This window comes from Pristis pectinata, chromosome 14, assembly GCF_009764475.1.
Source record: "Pristis pectinata isolate sPriPec2 chromosome 14, sPriPec2.1.pri, whole genome shotgun sequence".
In the NCBI taxonomy this organism is placed as follows: domain Eukaryota; kingdom Metazoa; phylum Chordata; class Chondrichthyes; order Rhinopristiformes; family Pristidae; genus Pristis; species Pristis pectinata.
Genome location: NC_067418.1, coordinates 27,961,912 through 27,985,219, shown reverse-complemented (window position 1 = coordinate 27,985,219; position 23,308 = coordinate 27,961,912). Strand labels below are relative to the sequence as shown.

The following is a 23,308-nucleotide window of genomic DNA, read 5'->3' as shown; positions in this document are numbered from 1 at the left end:
TATAACTGTCTTCAGTGGGAGGGAACTCACCATAACATGAGATTGTGAAATTTATTAGTGCATTGCTTGATTGAGCAGGGGTTCACATTTGGAGGCCCAACTGTAGCTACTGCCTCCCAGGCTCTTCTTATGTTGTCCCCAGTGGATCTCCTGCCTCCCCCACTTGGCAGACAGGACTTCCCCCTTAGCAACTGTGTCATGGGTGAGAATGTCCAGGGATTTTTTCAATAAACCTAAGGGTTCTCTCCCACTTCCCTGAAGCTTTCCTGTTCACCATGGCAGCTGAAATATGTGTTGCCACCGCCTGGTCACCAGGGAGTACACCTGTAAAGGTTGGAGTCCAACAACAAGTTGTCGGAAGTTGCCTTCAACTGAATCTGCTCCTGTTGGGAACTGCGGAGGTCCAATTTTAGCACATGTTTTTGGGTGTGAACCATTCTAATGGTGTTTATTTTGGCTAAATTTACAATATTCTGTTGAGGGAACCAACTAAGCATTTTAACAAAAAGCAAGAAATGACATGGTGCACCTGAAAAATGTGAAAACCAATTTCTTGGCAACAGAAACACAATGATCTTACCAGGAGCCTGTGCAGAAGAGAACACCCACAGTAAGTGAACACTGAACACACCCTAACAAAGTGACAATTTTTTGGCAAGAATGAGCTGCCTGAGAAAGTAGTTGAGGCAGGTACAATAATGACATTTAAAAGACATTTGTGTAAGTACATGGATAGGAAAGGTTAAGTGGGATATGGGCCAAATGTGAGTAAATGGGACTGGCTTAGGTGGGCACCTTGATTGGCATGGAAGATTTGGGCCAATGGGCCTGCTTCCATGTTGTATTACTCTTTGACTCTATGATTCTATGAGGCTAGTCTTCCTCAACACTGCATACCAGTTATTTGAAAGACCTGCGACACAAAGTCAGTTAAGGCTAGGATGATTTGCTAGAAAAAAAATGACATCTTGTTATTCTACTGTATATCCAGCTCCAGCCCTACCTGCTACAACCTTCTCTTCACCTGCACCACCTTCTGTCCCTCAACACCATCACCCTAATAACCCCAAACTACCGACTCTAACCATATCTCTACCCTACTACCATCCTAACCCAATCATCATCCTATTCCTCTGAAATGACCATTCACTGCCCCCATTATCCTATATCTACCACCACCCTTTAGTTCAGCTTACTGCCACACCAACTACCTATTATCTTACTGCCCCACTTTACCACCGCCTTATGCTTCTGCCTCTACACTGCCCCAACATCCTACTCCTCCAACACTCTACCCCTATCACCCCACTGCCCTCAAACCACCTGCACACTGGTCCACCACCCTAACCCCTTATCAGGAGCTTTATCTGATTTTGTCCCACTATCTGATCACCATAGTCAGAAACATGCATGAAAATGATACATTTTTGATGGCTATGACAGCCATTTAAACGATAAGGCTCAGCTTAGCTGGCAGTCAAAATACTTCAGTTTTGTGGACTATGCATGCTCTGAGCCCACTACGTACCCAATTTGTGGTGCAGAGGCTCACGATTGACAAACAAAATGGCTTTGCCCAGGAAGTTCTTGCTGGGATATATGCACTAGCAATATGTGGACTTTGTCCAGAGGCTTACTGGAAATTATGGCCCAATATAACATTCATGAAAATGGAGACACAAGACACTGCAGATGCTGGAATCTGGAGCAACAAACAAGCTGCTGGAGGAACTCAGCAGGTCAATCTGCATCTAAGGAGGGGTTGACTGCCAATCAACCCTTCCTCAACTAGATCCACCTGTTGCTTGCCAGCTCTTGCCCCATCCCTCCCCATCACCTCTTTATACTGGCTATCTCCCCCTTACTCTTTCAGTCCTGATGAAGGGTCTCCACCTGAAATGTCGACTGTCCATTTCCCTCCACAGATGCTGCTTGACACACTGAGTTCCTCCAGGAGCTCGTTTTTTTGTGCAACATTCATGAAACACTGGTTAGACCTCAGCTGGAGCACTGTGACCAATTCTGTACATCATACTATGGAAAGAATGAGAAAGTCTCCTAGAAGGATCAAAGAGAATAGTACCAAATAAAAGAAACTTGAGTTTATGGAGTTAACATAGAAATGGGATTGTTTGCCTTAGTGGGGATAAAGCTTACAGCAGATTGGATGTGGTGTTCAAAATCATTATTGCCTTTACACAGTCAACGGGGACAAACAGTTTTCAGCAGCAGAGGTTTTGAGAACCAGTGGACACAAATTTTAGGAGACTTGCAAAACAACCAGAAGTGACATGAAGATTTTTTTCTGTACACAGCGAGTTTTGTTGTGATCTGGATTGTTTTGCTTGATAGGGCTATGAAATGAGGTTTAACAGTAACCTTCTAAAATGAATTGGATAAATATTCAAAGGGGGGAAACAAGTATGGCTGAAGGGAAAGAGTTCAACCAAAGAGCTGGCACAGGAATGATGGAACCAATGGCATCCTTTTGGGTTTATGAAAAATTCCTCTGGCACTAAATGAAACCTTGCTGCAGTTTCTGGGCCCTGATGCTATGAGCTGCTGATTATGCCAGATGAATTTCAAATTGTGATTTGAACACACTCCAGTGCAAACACCTGGAATCCTTAAAGCAAATAAAGTTTGAATGTTGGAAGTTTACATTCCCATTAATCCACTTTAACAATCTTCCTGTTTTTTTTTTAAAAGTTCCCTTGACTCCACAGTGATTAGACCCAAGCATGCTCATGATTTAGTTGGTAAATTAACTGCCCAATGCAGGAAAGGAAGGTCACACATCACTGACTGACCATGTTCAATAAGTAAATCCCATTAACAGACAGTACTCTGGATTTTGACTGCAATTGTGCTGCTGATGCAGACAGCAGTGAAGAAATACAAGACACAAGAGATTCTGCAGATGCTGGAGGAACTCAGCAGGTCAGGCAGCATCTATGGAGGGAAATAAACAGCCGACGTTTTGCGGACATCAGCAGTGAGGAAATCACTGTGTTGGTGATGGCTATTCCTTAACCAAGAAGGCTGGAAGGCTGATAGATGAACACATGGGAAGACAGAAGAGTGATTAGACCCTGAATCAAACCCAATTAAAATTGATTATCTGGTTGTTTATATCCTTGCTGCTTAGCATTTCCCCTATTGGAGTCTAGACTAATTTTAAGCTTGGCTTCTTGACAATAGTGGGTAGCTTTCAAAAAGTAGTCTTTCATTTGTCGTGCTGGTAGTTGGATCATCTGTACATTGTGAAAGACACTGCATAAATGTAGGTCTTTATGTCGTTGTAACTATGCGTTTGCTGGATCCCAAGAGAGCAGGAGAGCAAGATAGATGGAAGGAAGGGTTTTGAAAAGAATCTTGGATTTGGAAAATCCTTATCTTCTGTGAATAACATTGATGAAACCCACAATAGATACGGTTCAAGGAACAACTTGTGATGGAGGATTGCTTCAGAACCCATATTTGAAATTCATGGAATTCTCTGATTAATGATACAAATCAGAGATCCAGGGCATATCTCGTCACTCAAATTTTACAGTCCGTTGTTGTTACACAGTACCTTTGAAAAGAGGTTGAAGCAGCCCAAGCGACTGATGACACAATAAACCTCTGGCAAGCGAGGGCCTTTTCCACTTGGCTGAAATTAGAAGAAAAAAAAGTTTTAAAAAAATGTAGATACTCGTCTAGCTGTATTAAGCATACATGCTGCATGGTTAAAAAACTTGCCCTTCAGTATTATTCACTTCACTGTATTAAAGATACCCAGAGTCAGACAGCTTGGACACAGGCCATTCGGCCCACTACGTCCATGCCAACCTGTGGGCATCCATCCACATTAATCCCATCTTCCTCCACCTGGCCCATAGCCTTCAATGCCCAAGTGATTCAAGTGCTCACTTGGACACCTCTTAAATGCCGTCAGTGATTCCGCTTCCACCGCTCTGTCCAGCAGTGCGTTCCAGGTCCTCACAACTCTCCAAGTGAAACAAGTCCCCTCAGATGCTCTCTAAATCTCTTACGCCTTACCCTAAATCTACATCCTCTAGTTTTATTCACCTCTGATATGGGGAAAAGATACCTGAAGTCTATCCTATTTATATGCCTCATAATTTTATATACCTCAATCGTGTTCCCTCTTAACCTCCTCTGCTCCAGGGAGAATAGACCTAGCCTCTCTAGTGTCTCCCAAGTAAAATGCTCCATCTCGGGCAAATCCTAGTGAATCTCCTTTGTACCCTCTCCAGCACTATCACATCCTTCCTATAGTGTGGTGACCAGTACTGAATGCAGTACTTCAGCTGAGGTCTGACCAATGTCATGAAAAATGACTTATTACAGGAGCATCATCTTGACACATGGATTGAAACCATGGCTTTATATCTACTGCTCTTAACGTTTCCAATTTCTGTTAACGACAAAAGACATGGTGGTTAGGTCATGCAAAGGTTCATTCTAAACTACAGATTGTGAAAAGTATGAAAAAGGCTAAGGGAATTAAGAAATTCCACAGTTTAGAAGTTTGGAGTAAGAATGATCACAGCTGGGTAATGTTGCACTGGGGTTTAATTTTAATACTGAGATAGCAAGAAGGAGAAAGAACAAAGTGGTTGCCATATTTGAAGATGAAGAGAAAGAAGAATTAAAAATTCAGAGCAGCAATGACCTTGTACACCTTGATTATAGCTACAGATAAATGTTTCATTTGGTTGCTAGGAAGTGCATTTTAATGAAGATATTAATAGACTAAGGCTAGTCGGTGGAGTTCACATCTTACTTATGAGATGATTCCCTTTCCCTTATTAGGCATTGAATTGCTCCTGTAAGCTCTGCCTGATTAAATCAACTATGTAAAATTTTTTGCTTAAAATCATATTGTCAAATCTGCAGGAATGTCGACACCTTGCCAGGGGCTTTGGAAAGCCACCAGCTCATAGTTGTCCAGAGCAAATGCCAATAAAAACATTTTCCACCCAGGAAAGTGTATAATAATGAAGTATTAGATTTCTTTTCATAATTCGAATGTATTAAATAAAACAAAAGATCTGAAATTTCTGTGGAGATGCACCTAAGTTGCACTGGAAAGCAGCAAGATCGTTGTTTTCCCTGTAAACAGGGGTTCTGCTAAACTTCCATTGAAGTTGCAGCCCTGAGAATGTTCTCTGCCTGTTGATCATAAAAACAATCCCAACTCAATGTATTGATACTTCAATTATTTTTAATCATCCCAATATCTGTTATTTATAGAAGGAAGAAAAATTCATGAACTCTTGGCAACTTATTTGCTCAGAACTGAAAGTTAGCTGGTACGGACCAGTATGGCAAACTGGTGCAGAAAAGGCTGATGTTACGTCTGCAGTACAACCGTACTGGTAGGAAAATTAAGTTACTTTCACTGTTGTGCATACTCTATTTGAAAGAATCCCCATCACATCTAATCACTCCAGTGATGGTTAATGTTGAACAACGGTTTGTACTGTTGCTGGATAAATTGCACTGACTTGGTAAACCCCTGGTCTCCAGCAATCAGCCACCATGAAGTATTGGACCAGTTGGTATCAGCCAGAGAACTGGTGCAGTGAACTGCAATTTGCATGCGAGTAAGAATATTGAAGCCAGAAATCTCAAAGAAATGTTTTAACCACACTTCTTTCTATAGTTAACAAATACTTTTAAAAGTTAGGTTTGCAATGTGGAGAATTGTTGCATCTTGTAGGAAAAAGTAAGGTCTAATTCATGGGTATTAGGGGTGGATTTTTTCAGCTACCAAAGAGTATATTGGCATTTGGAAACAATATTCCACATTGTAGGTGTGAGGATTATATTTTTGTGTGGAATGTTCAATACAAATCCTTTTATTATATGATCAGCAAACATTACCTGGAAATTTCACAACAGCTCCAAAAACACCTTTCTCTTTAAAATAATCCTACAACTCCAAAACAACGGAGCATAGACTACTGCATTTAGATGGTTGAGTAGCTCAAATTCTTCTATTTAATTACATGGGAACTAAGAGTTTGGTATCATTGCTTTGGGGATCATATTCTGTAATTGGTTTGTTTTTCTGTGAAGACTGACACTCAATGACCCTACCATTAACATGAGAACAAATAGTTACTGTGCGAGTATAGCTGAACATGAGCTTGCGCCATCTCGTGCTGCTCTATTTTATACTCTTAGATTACAACATCTTGAAAAGAAATAAAACTAAAGAACATGCAAATCTCTGTGTCTGACATGGAATATCAACACTGTAAGAACAAAGAATATTGATTAGGGAGATGGAAGGCATATCCAGTGCGAAATATTGATTTATAAAACAACTTTGGGGATGTCTTCCAGTATTTGAATATAATGCATTTCTGTTTATCAAGTAAAACTTCATCTAACTCACTCTATGCTGACTGCACTAAACAGACAGTTGATGTGTCTGTGCTATTAGTTTGAATCATGAGAGATTAGGGAATTTTTTTTCCACTTGACCAAGTAAAAGTACAGCCCAATGTAGTTCTATGCAGCTTCGTTTCTACACTTGGTGGTATCAGATACTTGCAAATGCACAACAGTGTACTGCATGGTAAACTACAGAAACATGTGATACTAATGATCATATGAAAACCATTATAAGGATTTATTTCACGAGTAAAAATGTAAATTCTGGAAGAACAGATGCGAATTGGATAGCTGTGGAGCTTTACAGCACACAATTTAGCCCACACCCAGCAATTGCCCCATTCCCAGCAATTGTACTTCAGGCTGTAAGCCAATAGTATGCAGTTTACAGCCAATATTAATCACACTGTTCACAAGCCTCGACAGGGATGTTGTGCCATACTTATTAAAGCTGAAGCAGGTACTGGCAAGACAGACAGGAACTCATTCCAGCCTGAGAGACAATGCATAGGAGACTGTTGGCATGGAGAGTCTGATGTTGCAGAACGTGTTTTAATGGGATAAGAGGGGGATGTTCCAAATCCACAAGGGGCAAGGAGGCTCCCAAATTCACATTGTGATGCCCATAGGTGGACATATCTGTGGAGGTTAGTGTCCAATGACAGGACATAAGAACTTGAAAACAGTGCCACAGAAGTTCAAAAGCAGGGTAAAAGTACCATATACTCCCCAGATGTATCATAGACTCAGGGGCTGGGCTGGTCAACACACCATACCCATCATTCACCTCCCTGTAATCCCCAGCAACGGGCATCAGGTCTAACCGCAAACACTTCACTCTCCTACATAATACTACTGCAAGGTTTACACCTTGCACTCTCTCACAACCATGATGGGGACATCGCAAACTGTATTGTGCACAAGTCACAAACATGCTTCCCTCTCCCTTTCAGGATGCAGCATCTAACTGAGATGTAACTGCACTACCTTATGCTCATGGAGGAGACAGAGTTCACTATAACTGGACTGGCCATTCTGGATCATATCACACAGGCTGATGGATATGGACAGTGAAATCTTTGGTCCATTGGCTGACCTGCCAGAAACCTGTGGACAAGTCTGAGGAGCTGGGGGAAGTCCAGCACAAGAGAAACAAAGGACTGCAGATGCTGGAATCTAGATGAAAAACACAATGATGCTGGAGGAACTCAGCAGGCCAGGCAGCATCTGTGGCTGCTGAAGAATCCTCCATCATTGACTCCGAAGTCTCATAACATCATCAAACTTGGGCAAGGAAACTGGACAATAAAGATGGGCTTTGCCAGCAATGCCCACCTCCCATGGATGAATAAAAAATAATTTCTTCCCATTGTTTTAAGAAAACCTGGATTATATTCTCAGGTTTTTCTGGTTTAGGAATAATAAAGAAAAGGATGAATATCTTAGTTTTTGTTCCTTTCCAAAGCTCTGTTCCTCGGATTGTCCAGATCTGGGACAATTGAGGGTTGTCCAGATCTGACTGCCGATATTCTGAATGAAGGAAATAGCTAGGATGCTGACGGAATGAAAGTTGCCCACACTGGACATCTCACATAGTTATTCTGCTGGAGGTGGCAAAATGGCAATAGGGAGGCATGGTGGAACAACAGGTAGTGCAGCCGCCACACAGAGTTCTGAAGAAGGATCCTGACTGCCTGGCCTGCTGAGTTCCTCCAGCATCATCGTGAAGTCCAGCACAAGCCTAGGGCTTTGGGCTTTGTGCAGAGCTTGGAGCCATTTTGATGGTGGAAGTGGTGGGTAAGTGTACAGCCATTTGTGAATATAAACATAATTCAGCATCTGTCGGGCCATGTGTCAGCTCCACAAGCATAAACAGGTCAATGTCTGGGTGCTGCCACAGAACCACTAACCTAACACTTCAAAGCTCAGCCTATGCCATGCAAACTCAAATGCTGCCGTCATGGACCTGGATACCAGTGTTCAAAGAGTATGTTACAGCAGTTAAAGATATCCTAAAGATTATTAGGATGGTGAGGGACAATCCTGGGGAAATTTGAGTGACTCTCTGGAGAGCAAATCTTGTATCATCTCTTGGGATGGCAAAATTTGTGATCCCACCTTTGTCACTCCAGCAGTACTCTCACTCCTGCCAAATTAAGGTAGTCAGCACAGACTGAAGCTACTCGTTCTGAAACACTGGAGTCAAAAACCCAGCCTTCTAATCCCAGAGGTGCTCAATGAAATCATCCAACTTCAAGTGCAGCCTCCTCCACTGAATGTTCCAACACCCATTCTGCTGCCACTGAGATAGAACTGTACAAGAGCACTATCTAGGCAAAGACACACAGTGGACCAAGGGAAAGCACAGGGGTGATTCACTGAAATTTCTGAGCAACTTGTGTTCTTTTATATATTAATTTGGTTTGGAATGTTTATTGTTCTTTACCCTGTAGGTTAGCTGTAGCATTGAATTACGTTATGGCAGTGGTGGCACAAATCTAAAAGCAAATTGACATAGAACCAATACAACACAGCATGAGGCTATTTGGCCCATTAAGTTCATGCTGGCTTTTTATAGAGCTAATTATTCAGTTTCCTTCCCTTGCTCATTCCCTAGAGCCCCACAAATTATTTTCACTTAAGTATTTTCATGCCTCTCTTTTGAATGCTCTGGCCTATTCAGTTTCCACAAACATTACAGGCAGTAATTTCCACATCATAAACACTTTCTGCGTAAGAAAAGTTTTCCCTCACCTCCCTGAGTATCTTTTGATCTTATCTGCCTAATCTGCCAATTTCTGGTAGGCCTTGGCTGGGCACCTGTTTAGCAATAAGGTGTCTGATGTGATTTGGTATTGGTATTGGCTTATTATTGTCACTTGTACCGAGGTACAGTGAAAAGCTTGTCTTACAAACTGATCGTACAGATCAATTCACTACACAGTGCAGTTACATTGAGTTAGTACAGAGTGCATTGATGTAGTACAGGTAAAAACAATAACAGTACAAAGTGTCACAGCTACAGAGAAAGTGCAGTGCAATAAGGTGCAAGGTCACAACAAGTTAGATTGTGAAGTCATAGTCCATCTCATTGTATAAGGGAACTGTTCAATAGTCTTATCACAGTGGGGTAGAAGCTGTCCTTGTCTGGTGGTATGTGCATTCAGGCTCCTGTATCTTCTACCCGATGGAAGAGGAGAGAAGAGAGAATGTCCCGGGTGGGTGGGGTCTTTGACTATGCTGGCTGCTTCACCAGGACAGCAAGAGGTAAAGACAGAGTCCAAAGAGGGGAGGCTGGTGTCCGTAATGCGCTGGGTTATGTCCACAACTCTCTGCAGTTTCTTGCGGTCCTGGGCAGAGCAGTTGCCGTACCAAGCCATGATACATCCAGATAGGATGCTTTCTATGGTGCATCGGTAAAAGTTGGTGAGAGTCAAAGGGGACAAACCAAATTTCTTTAGTCTCCTGAGGAAGTAGAGGCACTGGTGAGCTTTCTTGGCCGTGGCATCTACATGATTTGACCAGGACAGGCTGTTGGTGATGTTCACTCCCAGGAACTTGAAGCTCTCAACCCTCTCAACTTCAGCACCATTGATGTAGACAGGTGCACGTACACTGCCCCCCTTTCCTGAAGTCAATGACCAGCTCTTTTGTTTTGTTGACATTGAGGGCACGTTTGTTGTCATGACACCATTCAACTAAGCTCTCTATCTCCTTCCTGTACTCCGACTCATTGATGTTTGAGATATGGCCTACAATGGTGGTATCATCTGCAAACGTGTAGATGGAGTTAGAGCAGAATCTGGCCACAAAGTCATGAGTGTATAGGGAGTAGAGGGCTGAGGACGCAGCCTTGTGGGGCACCAGTGTTGAGAATAATCATGCCAGAGGTATTGCTGCTTATCCTCACTGATTGTGGTCTGTTTGTTAGAAAGTCAAGGATCCAGTTACAGAGGGAAGTGTTGAGCCCTAGGTCTCGGAGTCTGGTGACAAGCTTACTTGGAATTATTGTAGTGAAGGCAGAGCTGTAGTCAATAAACAATAGTCTAACGTAGGTGTCTTTACTGTCCAGATGCTCCAGAGCTGAGTGTAGGGCCAGGGAGATGGCATCTGCTGCAGACCTGTTTCAGCGATAGGCGAATTGCAATGGGTCCAGGTTGTCTGGTAGGCTAGAGTTGATGCATGTCATGACCAACATCTCAAAGCACTTCATGACGGTGGATGTCAGAGCCACTGGTCGGTAGTCATTGAGGCATGTTACCTTGTTTTTCCTCGGTACCGGGATGATGGTGGTCTTCTTAAAACAGGTGGGAACCTGAGTTTGAAGCAGGGAGAGATTAAATATGTCTGCAAATACTTCTGCCAGCTGATCAGCACAAGATCTGAGCACATGGCCAGGGACACCAGCTGGGCCAGGTGCTTTCCTCGTGTTCACTCTCCAGAAGACTGATCTTACGTCCTCCACTGTGATCACAGGTTCAGCTTCATCGGTGGCTGTCAGGGTGGATGGTGACAGAATCTGGCCACACAGTCATGAGTGTATAGGGAGTAGAGTAGAGGCCTGAGGACACAGCCTTGTGGGGCACCAGTGTTGAGAATTATCGTGCCGGAGGTATTGCTGCCTATCCTCACTGATTGCGGTCTGTTTGTTAGAAAGTCAAGGATCCAGTTACAGAGGGAGGTGTTGCACTCAGACCACATGCCATATTGGAACAGATTCTGGATCGATACAATCCAAATTCTGAGGAAAGAATCCTTTGCATTTGTCTGAACAGAAAGAATCATGGTTTCAGGTTCATTGACAATATTTGGTTGAAGTGTCAGCTTAGATTGTGTGTTGGAGTCATGGAATGAAGCTTGAGCCTATGACCTCCGATGCAGAGTCAAGTGAACAAAGGAGATTCCTATAGAAACAGTGGCCATTTCACTTTTCCTTCTATGCCTAGGACATGGTAACAAGCAAATGTATTGCTTCCTCTCAATTTTTGTCACCTTACAACAACAGGATCTGTACCCAATTTCACCAGTACTCACTGGAGCTGAAAACCAAGTGGCAAACAGGGGCCTCTGGGATCTCTTTTAAAATCAGGGGGTAAAAACTTTGTCCTCTTGTTAATAGAGTAAGTGCATTGCACAGTAACATACTGTACATTCATTGAACTCACATTTGTGACATGCTGTTGGAATGCAGACTTCAACATGCATGTATTATTACATGGCACATTTTAAACCCATGTGAGAGGAAGAATTTCTACAGAATCTTAAAGCACAGAAGGAAGACATCAGGTCTTCATTTGACTCAATCCCTCGCTTTTCCCCCACATGGCCTTGCAATTTTTTTTTCCTTTCAAGTAATTATCCAATTTCCTGCTGAAAGTTTGTGGAATCTGCCAATTTCTTTCAGTTAGTTTTAAACTTATCTTTGTGGAAGTTTCAAGGAATGGTGGTAGAAAAGGGAAGGCAGATATTCCAGGCAGTATGGTGACCATTAGCCCTAACCATATTGCTCGCTGGCCAGCCCAGACAGATGTGTCCACATCTGATTCCTTATGCTAGATCTTATTAACAGAACCAGTTCGAATAAAGCACTGTTTACTATACTGTAAAATTTAATTTCTGCAAAAAAAAACATTGCCTTGTGGACATTGTTCCTCCAGTTCTAGAACTTATGCATAAACTCTCTGACACAGGATTTTAAACTTCAGCCCTGCAGAAAATCCTGCATTTGTGAACATCACTGATAGATCACTGCCTACCAAAGGCTGTGATTCTGTAAGCAATAATGCAAATTTTTGAGCAATTTTCCTTGCTGACCACCTACGTTGCAGGCATAAAATAGGGTCAGTCAATCAGCAGTCATGTGTAGCTGTAAATGGAACCACATGCAGACTAAACCACCTAGCAATGTTTTTTCAAGGCATAACAGCTGCAAGTTTATTGCAAACTATGTTAATACCACCAATGGGAAAAGCAATGCAATACATGCCACTTAATGAGTACCTTTTTAGTAATTGTATTCATATGAAAGGAACCTATGCACAGACAAATCTGATCAGTGAAATACAGAATATCTGCTTACAGCATTGGTCAGATTCAAGAGTTATTTTGGTTGCTACAGAAGTGTTTATGTTTGAAGATTTCATTTATTCATTATAAACTGATCTACTTAACAAGTATATCAAAAAGATAGATTTAAGGCTATAGTAGTGAATCATAACGTTAAGTTCAAGAATGTCCTTGTTTTTCTCAATTTCCTTCTGACATAGATGATGCCATTCAGCCCCTCAAGTCCATTCTGCCTCTCAGAGCAATTCCAAACATCCCATTGCCCCCCTGCAACCTATTCTCCCTCACGTGCCTATTAATTCCCTCTGAGTTTCCTAGCCCAACCTATACTAGGTGTAGTTTAGAGCAGCCAATTTACTGACAGTCCAGAACATCTTTGGAATGTGGAAGGAAACCGGAGCACACAAAGGAAACACATGCAGTAATAGGGAGAAGGTGCAAACTCCACACAGACAGCAACCAAGGTTAGGATCAAACCTGGGTGTTGGAGCTGGCAGCAATTATGTACAGGCCAATCTCACCAGTCCCAATCTTCTTCCTCTTCCTCTGTAACCCATTCTTCTCACACACCCATCATTTCCCCCTTTGACATTTTTGTCACATACCTACATTAGCCAATCAACCCATTAGCAGATCTTAGGAATGAAACAGAGGCACCCAAGGGAAACCCACAAGGTCATAAGGAAAACATGCAAACACCAGACAGACACACCCAAGGTCTGCATTGAACCTGGGACTCTGGAGCTGGTGGCTGCACTATCTGTTGTTCCACTATGCCTCCCCATTGCCATTTTGCCACCTCCAGCAGAATAACTATGTGAAATGCCCAGTGTGGGCAACTTTCATTCTGTCAGCATCCTAGCCATTTCCTTCATTCAGAATACTGGCAGTCAGATCTGGACAATCCTCAAAAGATCCAAGGAACAGAGCTTTGGAAAGGAACAAAAGCTAAGATATTCATCCTTTTCTTTATTATTGCTCAACCAGAAAAACCTGAGAATATAATCCAGGTTTTCTTAAAACCATGGGAAGAAATTATTTTTTATTCATCCATGGGAGGTGGGCATTGCTGGCAAAGCCCATCTTTATTGTCCAGTTTCCTTGCCCAAGTTTGAAGATGTCATGAGACTTTAGGGTCAATGATGGAGGATTCCCAGTACTGCTCTCTCAGTGGGTATTGGAGAGTACCCATGCTGCACCTCTATCCTCCCAGTGGGGCAGGTTATACCCAAGGATCACAATGAAGGAATCTAGGATACTGCCCAAAAGGTGTTTTACGTTGAGTCTGACATTGTGTTGCTGGACTCGATTGAGGACCAGCTCTTCCAATTAAGGTACATCCTCAAATGTTCATGGGAATCACTCTGCAGGGGATGGTTGGGCTGGATATGTCTTGTTTGTGCCTGAATCCTATGCTGAGATTGAAGTCACGTTGTCTGTCTGGCTTTACTCTTCTTTCCAAAACAGAAGAATGCTGGCAGCACTCAGCAGGTCAAGCAGCATCCACGGGAATTGAAATAAAGTAGACATTTCAGGTCAAGGACCCTTCATCAGAACTGGAAAAGTAAGAAGACAGGCGAGTTTTAAGTTGCAGAGGTGGGAGGGGGAGGGGGGAATGGGTGGAGACTACAGAGGGAATGTCTGTGACAGGTGCAGACCAAAGTTGTCAAGGTAACTATTACTTTAAAAAACTCAGACACACAACAAAAAAGAGAAACAAATTGAAACAGAAAGGTACAGGTACACCTGTGAAGAGATAATAAATGGGCATTCCCTAAAATGGTTAAATTCATTATTCAGGGCTTGAGGGCTGCAATATGCCCAAATAGAAGATGAGGTGTTATCCCTCAAGCTTACATTAGGCACTGTAGGAGCAATGAAGGAGGATGAAGATATAGAGGTCAAAGTGGGAGTGATATGGAGCACTGAAAGGACAGATGACTGGAAGCTCAGACTGAACGGGATATTCCATACAGCAGTCAGCCAATCTTCAATTGGTTTCTTCAAAGTAGAGGAGACTACGTCACAAGCACTGAATGCAAAACACTAGTGCAAGAAGTGAAAGTGAACTATTGCTTCCTTTTTCTGCTGTTTTTTTTTATTTCTTTTTCTACCATTTTTACAATAAATGTTACCATTTCAACTTTGGTCTGCACTTTACCACAGACATTCCCTTTGTTCTCTCCACTCCTCCCAGCAACTTAAAACATGCTGGCTTTCTCAGTTTTCCAGTTTTAATTAAGTGTTCTTGAACTGAAATGTGAACTCTGTTTCTCTCCCAATGGATGCTGTTTGATCTAATGAGCACCTCCAGCTTTTTCTGTTTGCTATGTTTCATTTAGATTTAGCTGAGCGGAGAGGTAGGTTTTCGAAACATACTAACAGTAAGCACCGGCCTCTAATATTCTTATTCTATCTTATCAAGGTGGCCAATATGAATATGTGAAATTACTAATTAAATGAGTTACAGTTACATAAACTCAATGTTTATATTAGCTACAGCTTTAAAATTATATTCTGCATGGTTCAAACATAGTGAAAGTAACTTGGAAAAGCCTGCTGCTTTACAAGGCAAGTTTCAGATGAGCAGAAACAGGGGATTCATTAGTTCAGTGCTGGCTGTTCAGAAATCAGTCAGCCCAAAGGCATTTGAATAAGAACATTTGGCATAGGTACATTAATTATTCTACTAACTTGAGAACTGGGAGACAATGGTGAGGAGAGGACTGATGGATGACCAGGTGTTACAAGACATCTATTACTGAAGAGAACAAAGTCATCCTGCACTAGCCCACATGCAAGGTGTTGAGACCAACATGGAATGTTGGTGGGGTGGACTAAAGTGGTCACCTGACCACTAACAGCTTTCATTTGTAGTCAGATGACTATCTGTTTGTTGTCAATCACTGTCTTTTCCTCAAGTGCGTATACAAATCTGTGCACTCTGACAACCTGAGAGAGTTTCTCATCAGAGATTCTCTCTTTTCTGCTCGTAGCAGCTGAATAAGACTTTCTAGATTTGTACCTCCAGATTCCAAGTGGTAATTGATCTACGAGACCAGCACCTGCAATTTTTGCTGCAATGTATCCTTACGTGTTGTTTTTTTTGAAGCAATTTGATACAACTGAATGGCCCATTAGCCTTTCCAAAGGGCAGTTAATAGCCAACCCCACAGCTGTGGGGCTATAGTCACACAAGCGTCTGAGTGGGTAAGAAAGTCTAATTTTGTCCCCCAATGGATTTTACTGAACCAGATGGATTTTAATGACAGTCTGGTAGGTTTGTGGCCATCACTGGCCTAACACATTTCCCAGCTGTCATGGTGTTGTTTGGAATCTCATCTCTGAATCATTAGTTCAATCTTTTCAACACTTCGCTATGATTGTCTTAAAGCAACCTGCCCACATACACCTGGAAACTTCCAGCTTTCCAAGTATAGGGCCAACCAGTTCATTCCTGAATGATCCACCTAAAGTTTGCCTTGAATGAGTGTGATTGAACTGATTTGTTACAATTAACATCTAATTTCACTTTAATTAACTTGGTTTAACACAAGAAATAGAAGCAGGAGTACTCCATTCAGCCCCTCTTGCCTACTCAATAAGATCATGTCTAATCTTTTACCATATCATCACTTTCCTGCACGAACTCATATCCCTGGATTCTCTTAATACCAAAGGTCGACCAATCTTTGTCTTGAATACACTCAGCAATTGAATGTTCACAGCCCTCCTGGATAGAGAACTCCTAAGATCCACCCTCCTTTGGGAGATGAAATGTCTTCTCAAGTCTGTCCTGAATAAAAAATACCTTATTTTAAGACCCTGGTTCCAGACACACCAGTCAGAAGAACCATTAATGCCAAACTCACAGGCCACTAAAACTTTATATATTTTAACAAAATCAGCTCTTCTACATTAAAGCCAGCAAAGCCTATATCTGCTTAATCTCTCCTTATATGGCAAATCTGATATTTGAGGAATGAAACATAGCTATAATCTCTTAATCAGAAGGTTGGGAGACCTGACCTGTACACTATATTCTATTGTTTTTACCTGTACTAACTCAATGTAACTGCACTGAAATGAATTGGCCTGTACGATCAGTATGCAAGACAAGTTTTTCACTGTACCTTGGTACAAGTGACAATAATAAACCAATACCAATAAATGTGGTCTCCTTAGAATGCTATATAATTGGTGCAAGAGTCTGTATTCATATATTCAAATCCTCTTGTAATTAAAGGTCAATGTACCATTTGGCTTCCGAATTGCTTGCTGCACCTACATGTTAACTTTCAGTGATTCATGTACAAGGATATCTGGGACCTCTGAATAGCATCTTTCAATCTCTTGCCATTTAAAAAAAAATCTCACCTTTCTACCAGAACAAAAGAGTTAATGTTTCAACAATTGAGATTCAAACTTGTGAGATCGGAATTGCAGTTTTCTCATGGGCCACGATATATAAAAAAATAATTGTAGTTACACATGACTATGTTTCACATCAATTTCCATGCTGTTTTTTGAAAAATTTGAGATGAGCAATGAATTCTACAACTTGTCAAAAATTGATATTTTTTTCCCCGAGATTTTTTTTCCTTTGTGATTTACTCAGTTCCTTATCTCCGCACACTGTCTGCACACGGACAATACAATTTTACACAAGCTGATATCCACTTTCCAGTCACTGGCAGCCTATTTCAGGGGAAGTGGACTGGATCATATTGTACGGGGTTCTGCTGCAAAACCTTGAGCTTCTGTGATCACCTGCTGGGACGTTTTAGCTCATCTTTATCCCACCTCTTCACTACAGGGAGTGTTTTAACACTCGGCTATACATCAGCCTCATGAGTAGGAATAGAGGAGGGGTGGACTGTCAGGTGATTTAATCTATACTTGTCAATTTGATGGTTTCTCAGTATCTAATTGGCTAAAACGTATACTAATTTAAAAATAAATGCTATTATGTCAGGGCTAGTAAGAAGGTTGTAACTTAAACTGATCACTTTATTATTTTCCTCTCTGAGCCGGGGTAGGGGGGTCTACGTGCAGCTCAGCTTCATTATAAAATGGAAGATCTGCCATGGAGAATCACACTCACCAATAATCGTCTGCAATAACCAAACCGCCGACTGCCATCTTCCCCAGTGAGCATGAATGAGAAGGTTTCACTGAAACAGACAATCATCATAAGTTACTCAAAAGCAAACCCAGTGAAGAAACACTGATGAATTCTCCTTGTACAAGTGTGATTCTCACTAACATCTTTCTCCATTATAATTAACTTCCCTTGCCCCATTAAATAACACAATTTCAGTCAAATTCTGGGGTCAGAAGTGCAAGGGTTGGACTAAGTTCAAAACAAACTAATCTTACATATGCATTACTGTACCTGATTCTTTTGAAAACAAAATGTCATTAATAATAGATGTTAATTTTGGAAGTATTTGACAAGGTTCAGTAATCTTTTGGGGATGTTTTTCTTTCTTTGGGGTTTTATTCAGTTTCTTTATTTTAATTCTAGAGAGAAGAGCAATCTATGGTAATTTTATTTTTTTGCATAACTGATGGTATTTCCAAATGTGAAGTGCAGGAGACACCATATAGACATAACCCTTTCAAAAGTTTATTTTTTTTACCTCCCTCTTATCATAATTAAAGTTTCTGCAACAACTTAAAAGTGTTTATTGAAACTTCATAAAACTATGCCGAGAGGAAATGGCCTAAGTAGGCATTGTCTGCCTAATCTGATGTAGGTTTTGTGTTAGCAGATAGTTAGGCCTGAATTCCAGGCCTAACTATCCACTGTGAGTACACTATTCTCTTGATGTTGATGTGGCACATAATACGTTTTAAAATCCCAGTTGGCCTCCTTCTTGGAGGGAAAACCAATCTCTACATAAACAAATGCTCTGCCAACCAGTAATCAGATGCCATTAATGCCAGTCTTTATTCCAAGTTGTTTTATCAGCCTCAATTAAATAAGATCTCTGGAGAGAGGGAGGGGTGAAGACACGGAAATGCAGTTGGGTAAAATGTAAAACTTTAAAAGTTAACCTCTAGCCTATGTTTTAGACTCACTTCTACCGTAAATGTAATGAAATCAGAAAATGTGGAAGCACTAACATTTAGTTTTAGAATGAGAAATTAACTGGCTTGTTGGGAATAAATGGTTCATCAAAACTTCTCTAAATTAGATTGAAATCCATTATCAAAGCTATTTATTAAATTATTGATGTAATAACTTCCACACTGGTATTGGTTTGGATCATTCCTCATCCTGGAATGTGTGCTACAGATATTGATGGAAAAGTATAACAATGTACCTCTTCTTCTTGTGGGAAAATCCTACATGAATTGCAGACCTTAAATCCCATTATATCTTTAGCAAAGGATTCTGCCTGCAGATTCCTTCTCTTGTACTGATTAAAAAATTCTCAGCTTCCTTACCTGGTAAAATCCGACACTGGACTCCAGTCCTTGGCATCGGGAAAGCAGAACTGTGGGATTGCTTTTAGTCGTTCTTCTGCTTCACGTACTTGTTTTGTTGGCCTTTCTAGCTGTGGAGGAGAAGCAAAGTTTGAGTTACTTAACCTGGACACCATCAACAATTCTTATAATAACACTGTCAAACGTTAATGGTACATTATGTTTCAGTTCTCAGTATAACTCAGCACAGATGACAGGGTTTTTTCTTAGTAGCACAATGCATCAAAAGTGATCATTTACAAATTAATAATGGAACAACACCGGATACTCACAATGGACAATAAAACATTGTTAGATTGTAACAATATCTACAAATACATAACATCATTATAATTGTAAACCAACAGTGGCAAAACTTAACAATTCTGATACTTTTACACAACGTGAAACAAACATGTGAAAACACATCAGGCAATTTAAAAAAATATTAACCTTAAGAATGGAAATATCCACTAAATGAGTACATAATTGAATACATGAAACTGTTTAATTTTTAACAATAATCTTCAAAGGTACTGTTAGAACCTAGTAAACAACAAGAACTGATTTCTTGAATATCAAAATGAAACTGTAGATGCTGGAAATAAAAACAGAAAATGCTGAAAACATTCAGCAGGTCAGGAAGCATCTGCAGAAAGAGAAACAGAGTTAATGTCTTAACTTGAAGACCATTCATTGGAACAGTATTAATTTCTTTCCTGGTATGCAATGTAATAAAAATATTTCTTTTAAATTAGTAATGGCCTATTTGAAAATACTTTGACATTCTGCTATTGGAACATCTGTGGATATCTTGTAACTAGGGAGTTAGTTTGTTTCTTTTTCTCATAAACTGACAAGATTCACTTCTACTCATTTTATAGCATTTTAGGATTCCACTTAATCCCAAAAATGCAACACAGAGATTCATGAAGGGTTTAGATATGGTAGAAAGGATAAACTGCTCCCATTGCTTAAGAGCATCAGCCACTACGTATTTAAAGCAATTATCAAAATGATCAGAGTGCAGAGAGTAGACTTTCTTTGTACAAGTTTTAATGAACTGCCTTGCCAGACAGTGTAGTGCAAACAGGCTCAATAGTAATTTTTAAAGGAGAATCAAATATATACAGTATTTGAAAATGTAAAAATTGCACAGCTTTGAGAAAGTGAGGGAAGTGGAACTAACCTGGACAACTCTTAAAGAGCCAGTGGAAGGACTGACTGGTGTTTCAATACATATGATTTAAAACTATAAGATTTGCTGGTGTAAAATTAGGGTTACACCTTAATCTCCAGTGCTCTGAATATGTGCTGGATACCACATCACCTCAATATCCTCTATTCACTAGGTCACCCATCTGAAACAAGCACTTGAATATGCAATAGCAAGTCTTATAAATGGGGTGGCACCACGAATGAGAAATTCACTTAAAATAGGCAGATTGTGCATGTGCACACCCTGCATAGAAATCTTCAGTTTTTTTATTACTCTGGGGTCCAGGAGAGCAAAAGTATTCCATATTAGAAGCCAAATCTGAGTTTGCCTGCATCCCATCATTCCAGATGTGAGCTGCCAGCTGGCTCCACATAAGAGCCAGTCAATTCCCTACGCTCCAGAACTGGCAACCTACAGCACTCCACCTGCAACTCACTCAGTTTATTCAAACTGCTTGGTTTTCAGACTGGCATGGACCATTATATCCATAACAGTTCAAAATATAACAGCAAGGTAGCTACAATCCTGCCCAATTTCTCCTCCAAAATTGTTGTTCTAAAGCGTGTTTAAAGCTAAGTATTTATGCCATCGATAATTAAAGAGCTGTTACAATTATTCACAGGGTAATCAAACGATTAAACTAATTATTACCAACACAACATTATACTAAGATGTCTAAATTAAACTTAACCAGTTTTAATGAATTTCTTCATTATTATGCTCTCTTTAACTGGTTGTCATCTTGTTCTTGCAGCTACTATCGGGCAGGAGGTGCAGAAGCATGAAGTCCCACATCACCAGGTTCAAGAACCGCTACTTCCCTTTACCCATTCAGTTCTTGAACCAACCGGCAAAACCCTAATCACTACAGTTTAGCAACACTATGACCATTTTGATCACTTTGCAATAAAATAGATTTTGGTTGTTTTTGTTCTTTCTTGTAAAAATTGTGATATATTTATGTTTAATTTATGTTTTTCTTGTGAAAGCTGCTTGTATGATGCCGTGTGCCTGTGATGCTGGTGCAAGCCAGTCTTTCATTGCACCTGTGCATGCATGTACTTGTGTATGGGACAATAAACTTGACTTTGACTTTGTTGTATTTGTGTTTTTGCAGAGTGACTGGTATACCTTGGGTTACCTTGGTGAATTAGTTTGATAGTTTTGATGAACTACTTTGGGTTGTTTATATTGCCAGGTTTGCATTGGTTATGTTACTTTTGGACGCATTGATTTTTTTTGAATTATACATTGTTATTTAGGATATTTCAGGCAAATTGTGACATATGGGTACATTGGCATATTTCAATGGAGTGGTTTAATAGGTTTGTAACTACCTTGCTGTTATATTTTGAACAGCTAATTATAGCATTCACTCAAATCTCCTTTGGATGTAATACTTCAAATACCTCTTTAAAAAGTTGTGAAAGGATGAATCAATAAATAAAGATAATTGGGCTCAGCTCAATTTGACTGGATTGTGGCACAAATTTTGTGAACACTTTTGTAGCCTTCTTTACTTTGCAATTTTCATGAGTAAATGTACTGGCACTGCATTTTTGAGGAGAACCAATTCAATGTTGTACTTGGACAGATATCTGCTTACTCAAAGTACCTAACTGTTGTATAATTTTCAAATGGACTCCTATCTGGCAGATCATATGTAGTTAGTTGCAAATGAAATGTTTTACTATTACACCTTAACAATGAATACAGCCATTTCCTTTTCCAGAACTAGTCACACTTTCCACACACAGAAAGTTACTTTTAACCACACTGTGAGAAACATTAAATTTTTGGAAAATTTCAAGCTCAGGAAGATAAATTGGTCTGCTGAAGAATTAGAGCCAAATGTTAAATTAAAAGCTGCAGACTGCTAATGAAAACAGGCTCCTAATATGAAACATTCAGACCTTCAGGACTTAATAATTGTTTTACATTTTACAGTTATACTTTTTACCAGTTTTTTTTCTGCTGTTCTTTCTTGGTTTAGATTTGCTACCTTTGCCAGATTCCCCTGTTGCCCAGTTTCCCATTTTTTTTAAAAACTTGTCTTTTATTTTCCTTTGTTGCTCTGGTTTATTCATTGAGCAGATCTTGAGTTGTAGTTCACAAAGAAAGATAAGATGTGGGAATAGCTGCTAAAATCTAAACAATTTTGGATATTTTCAAGGAAAAGCCAATAAACTGACACAATCCTTCAGAATATGAAATTTACTATTGGAAATTTCACTTTCCTGGTGAATTTAATATTAAGTACAGAAATTTAAAAAAAAATTCTTAAGAGGAAATTAAATATTAGATGGAGATTTGAAACTAAAATCATTGCCTACCAAGCATAATAAATTTAGGCAATTGCGCGGTTTATCATTTTCTACCATTTTAGGGACTGGTCTTTTCAAGCTGTGTAAATAGATCACCGGCTTCTTTTAAACTTCAGCAATTACCTTTGGAAATTGATAGGATACTTCAGGGATATAAGTATTCTTTGAAGGCTTTTTCTTTAATGAAACCACCACAAAATATTCAAAGAGTTCCCGCTCTTGCCATTCGATGAGTTCTCGCTCTAACGTACGGTAACTGGGAGCTTTCTTTAGCACTGATTGAATGTGGACCAAGCGTTGAGTGTGCGCTGCAAAACAAAACAAAGTCGCAATGCAGTTCATAGTGGGGGTTTTCTGCAATCAAAGAAAATGGAATGTGTAAGTTATCATTGGGATTAATCTGTGGTTCATGGGGTTTGAGAAACCAAACCAATATTTATCCTCTGCTGCATAGACTAGCAGCAAAGGCAGTGTTGCACAGATATAAAGGAAGCCCCATGCACTGTGTCCAATGCATTGTGACCTCTTACCTTTAAACCTGTCATCTGAGTCACTCTCACTCTCACTGTTTTCATCTGTGAAAGAGATAAAGAAGCTGAGTGAAGATTCCAGCAAACCAAAACAAAATTTGGTTCAGAAAAAAATTCCAGTTCTTAGACTAAACAGTCTTTGGTCCTGTAGCAGCTGTTAAAAGTTTGGCTTTTATAAAAAATGTTGACAGTGGAATTGCTTTCTGTCTTAATGGAATGGTGTGTAAGGCAGTAGGTTAGACTACTCTTCTCATGCACATAATCAGCAATTGAAAAAACAAAAAAAA

The 23,308-nt window shown here is 40.2% G+C and overlaps 1 protein-coding gene and 1 long non-coding RNA gene across 2 annotated transcripts in view; one reads left to right on the top strand and one right to left on the bottom strand.

Annotated features, from left to right (window-relative positions):
• The window catches only part of dennd2b (DENN domain containing 2B), a 336,468-nt gene that overhangs the window by 71,389 nt on the left and 241,771 nt on the right, over positions 1 to 23,308 (bottom strand). The window contains 5 exon segments of the mRNA XM_052028910.1: positions 3,578 to 3,655; positions 17,582 to 17,651; positions 18,931 to 19,040; positions 22,615 to 22,799; positions 23,022 to 23,066. Coding sequence (XP_051884870.1) covers positions 3,578 to 3,655; positions 17,582 to 17,651; positions 18,931 to 19,040; positions 22,615 to 22,799; positions 23,022 to 23,066 — 488 coding nt within the window.
• LOC127577615 (uncharacterized) lies at positions 5,271 to 21,650 on the top strand. Its single transcript, XR_007957399.1, has 2 exons — positions 5,271 to 5,387; positions 20,922 to 21,650. It is a non-coding gene; the product is annotated as an uncharacterized LOC127577615 (long non-coding RNA).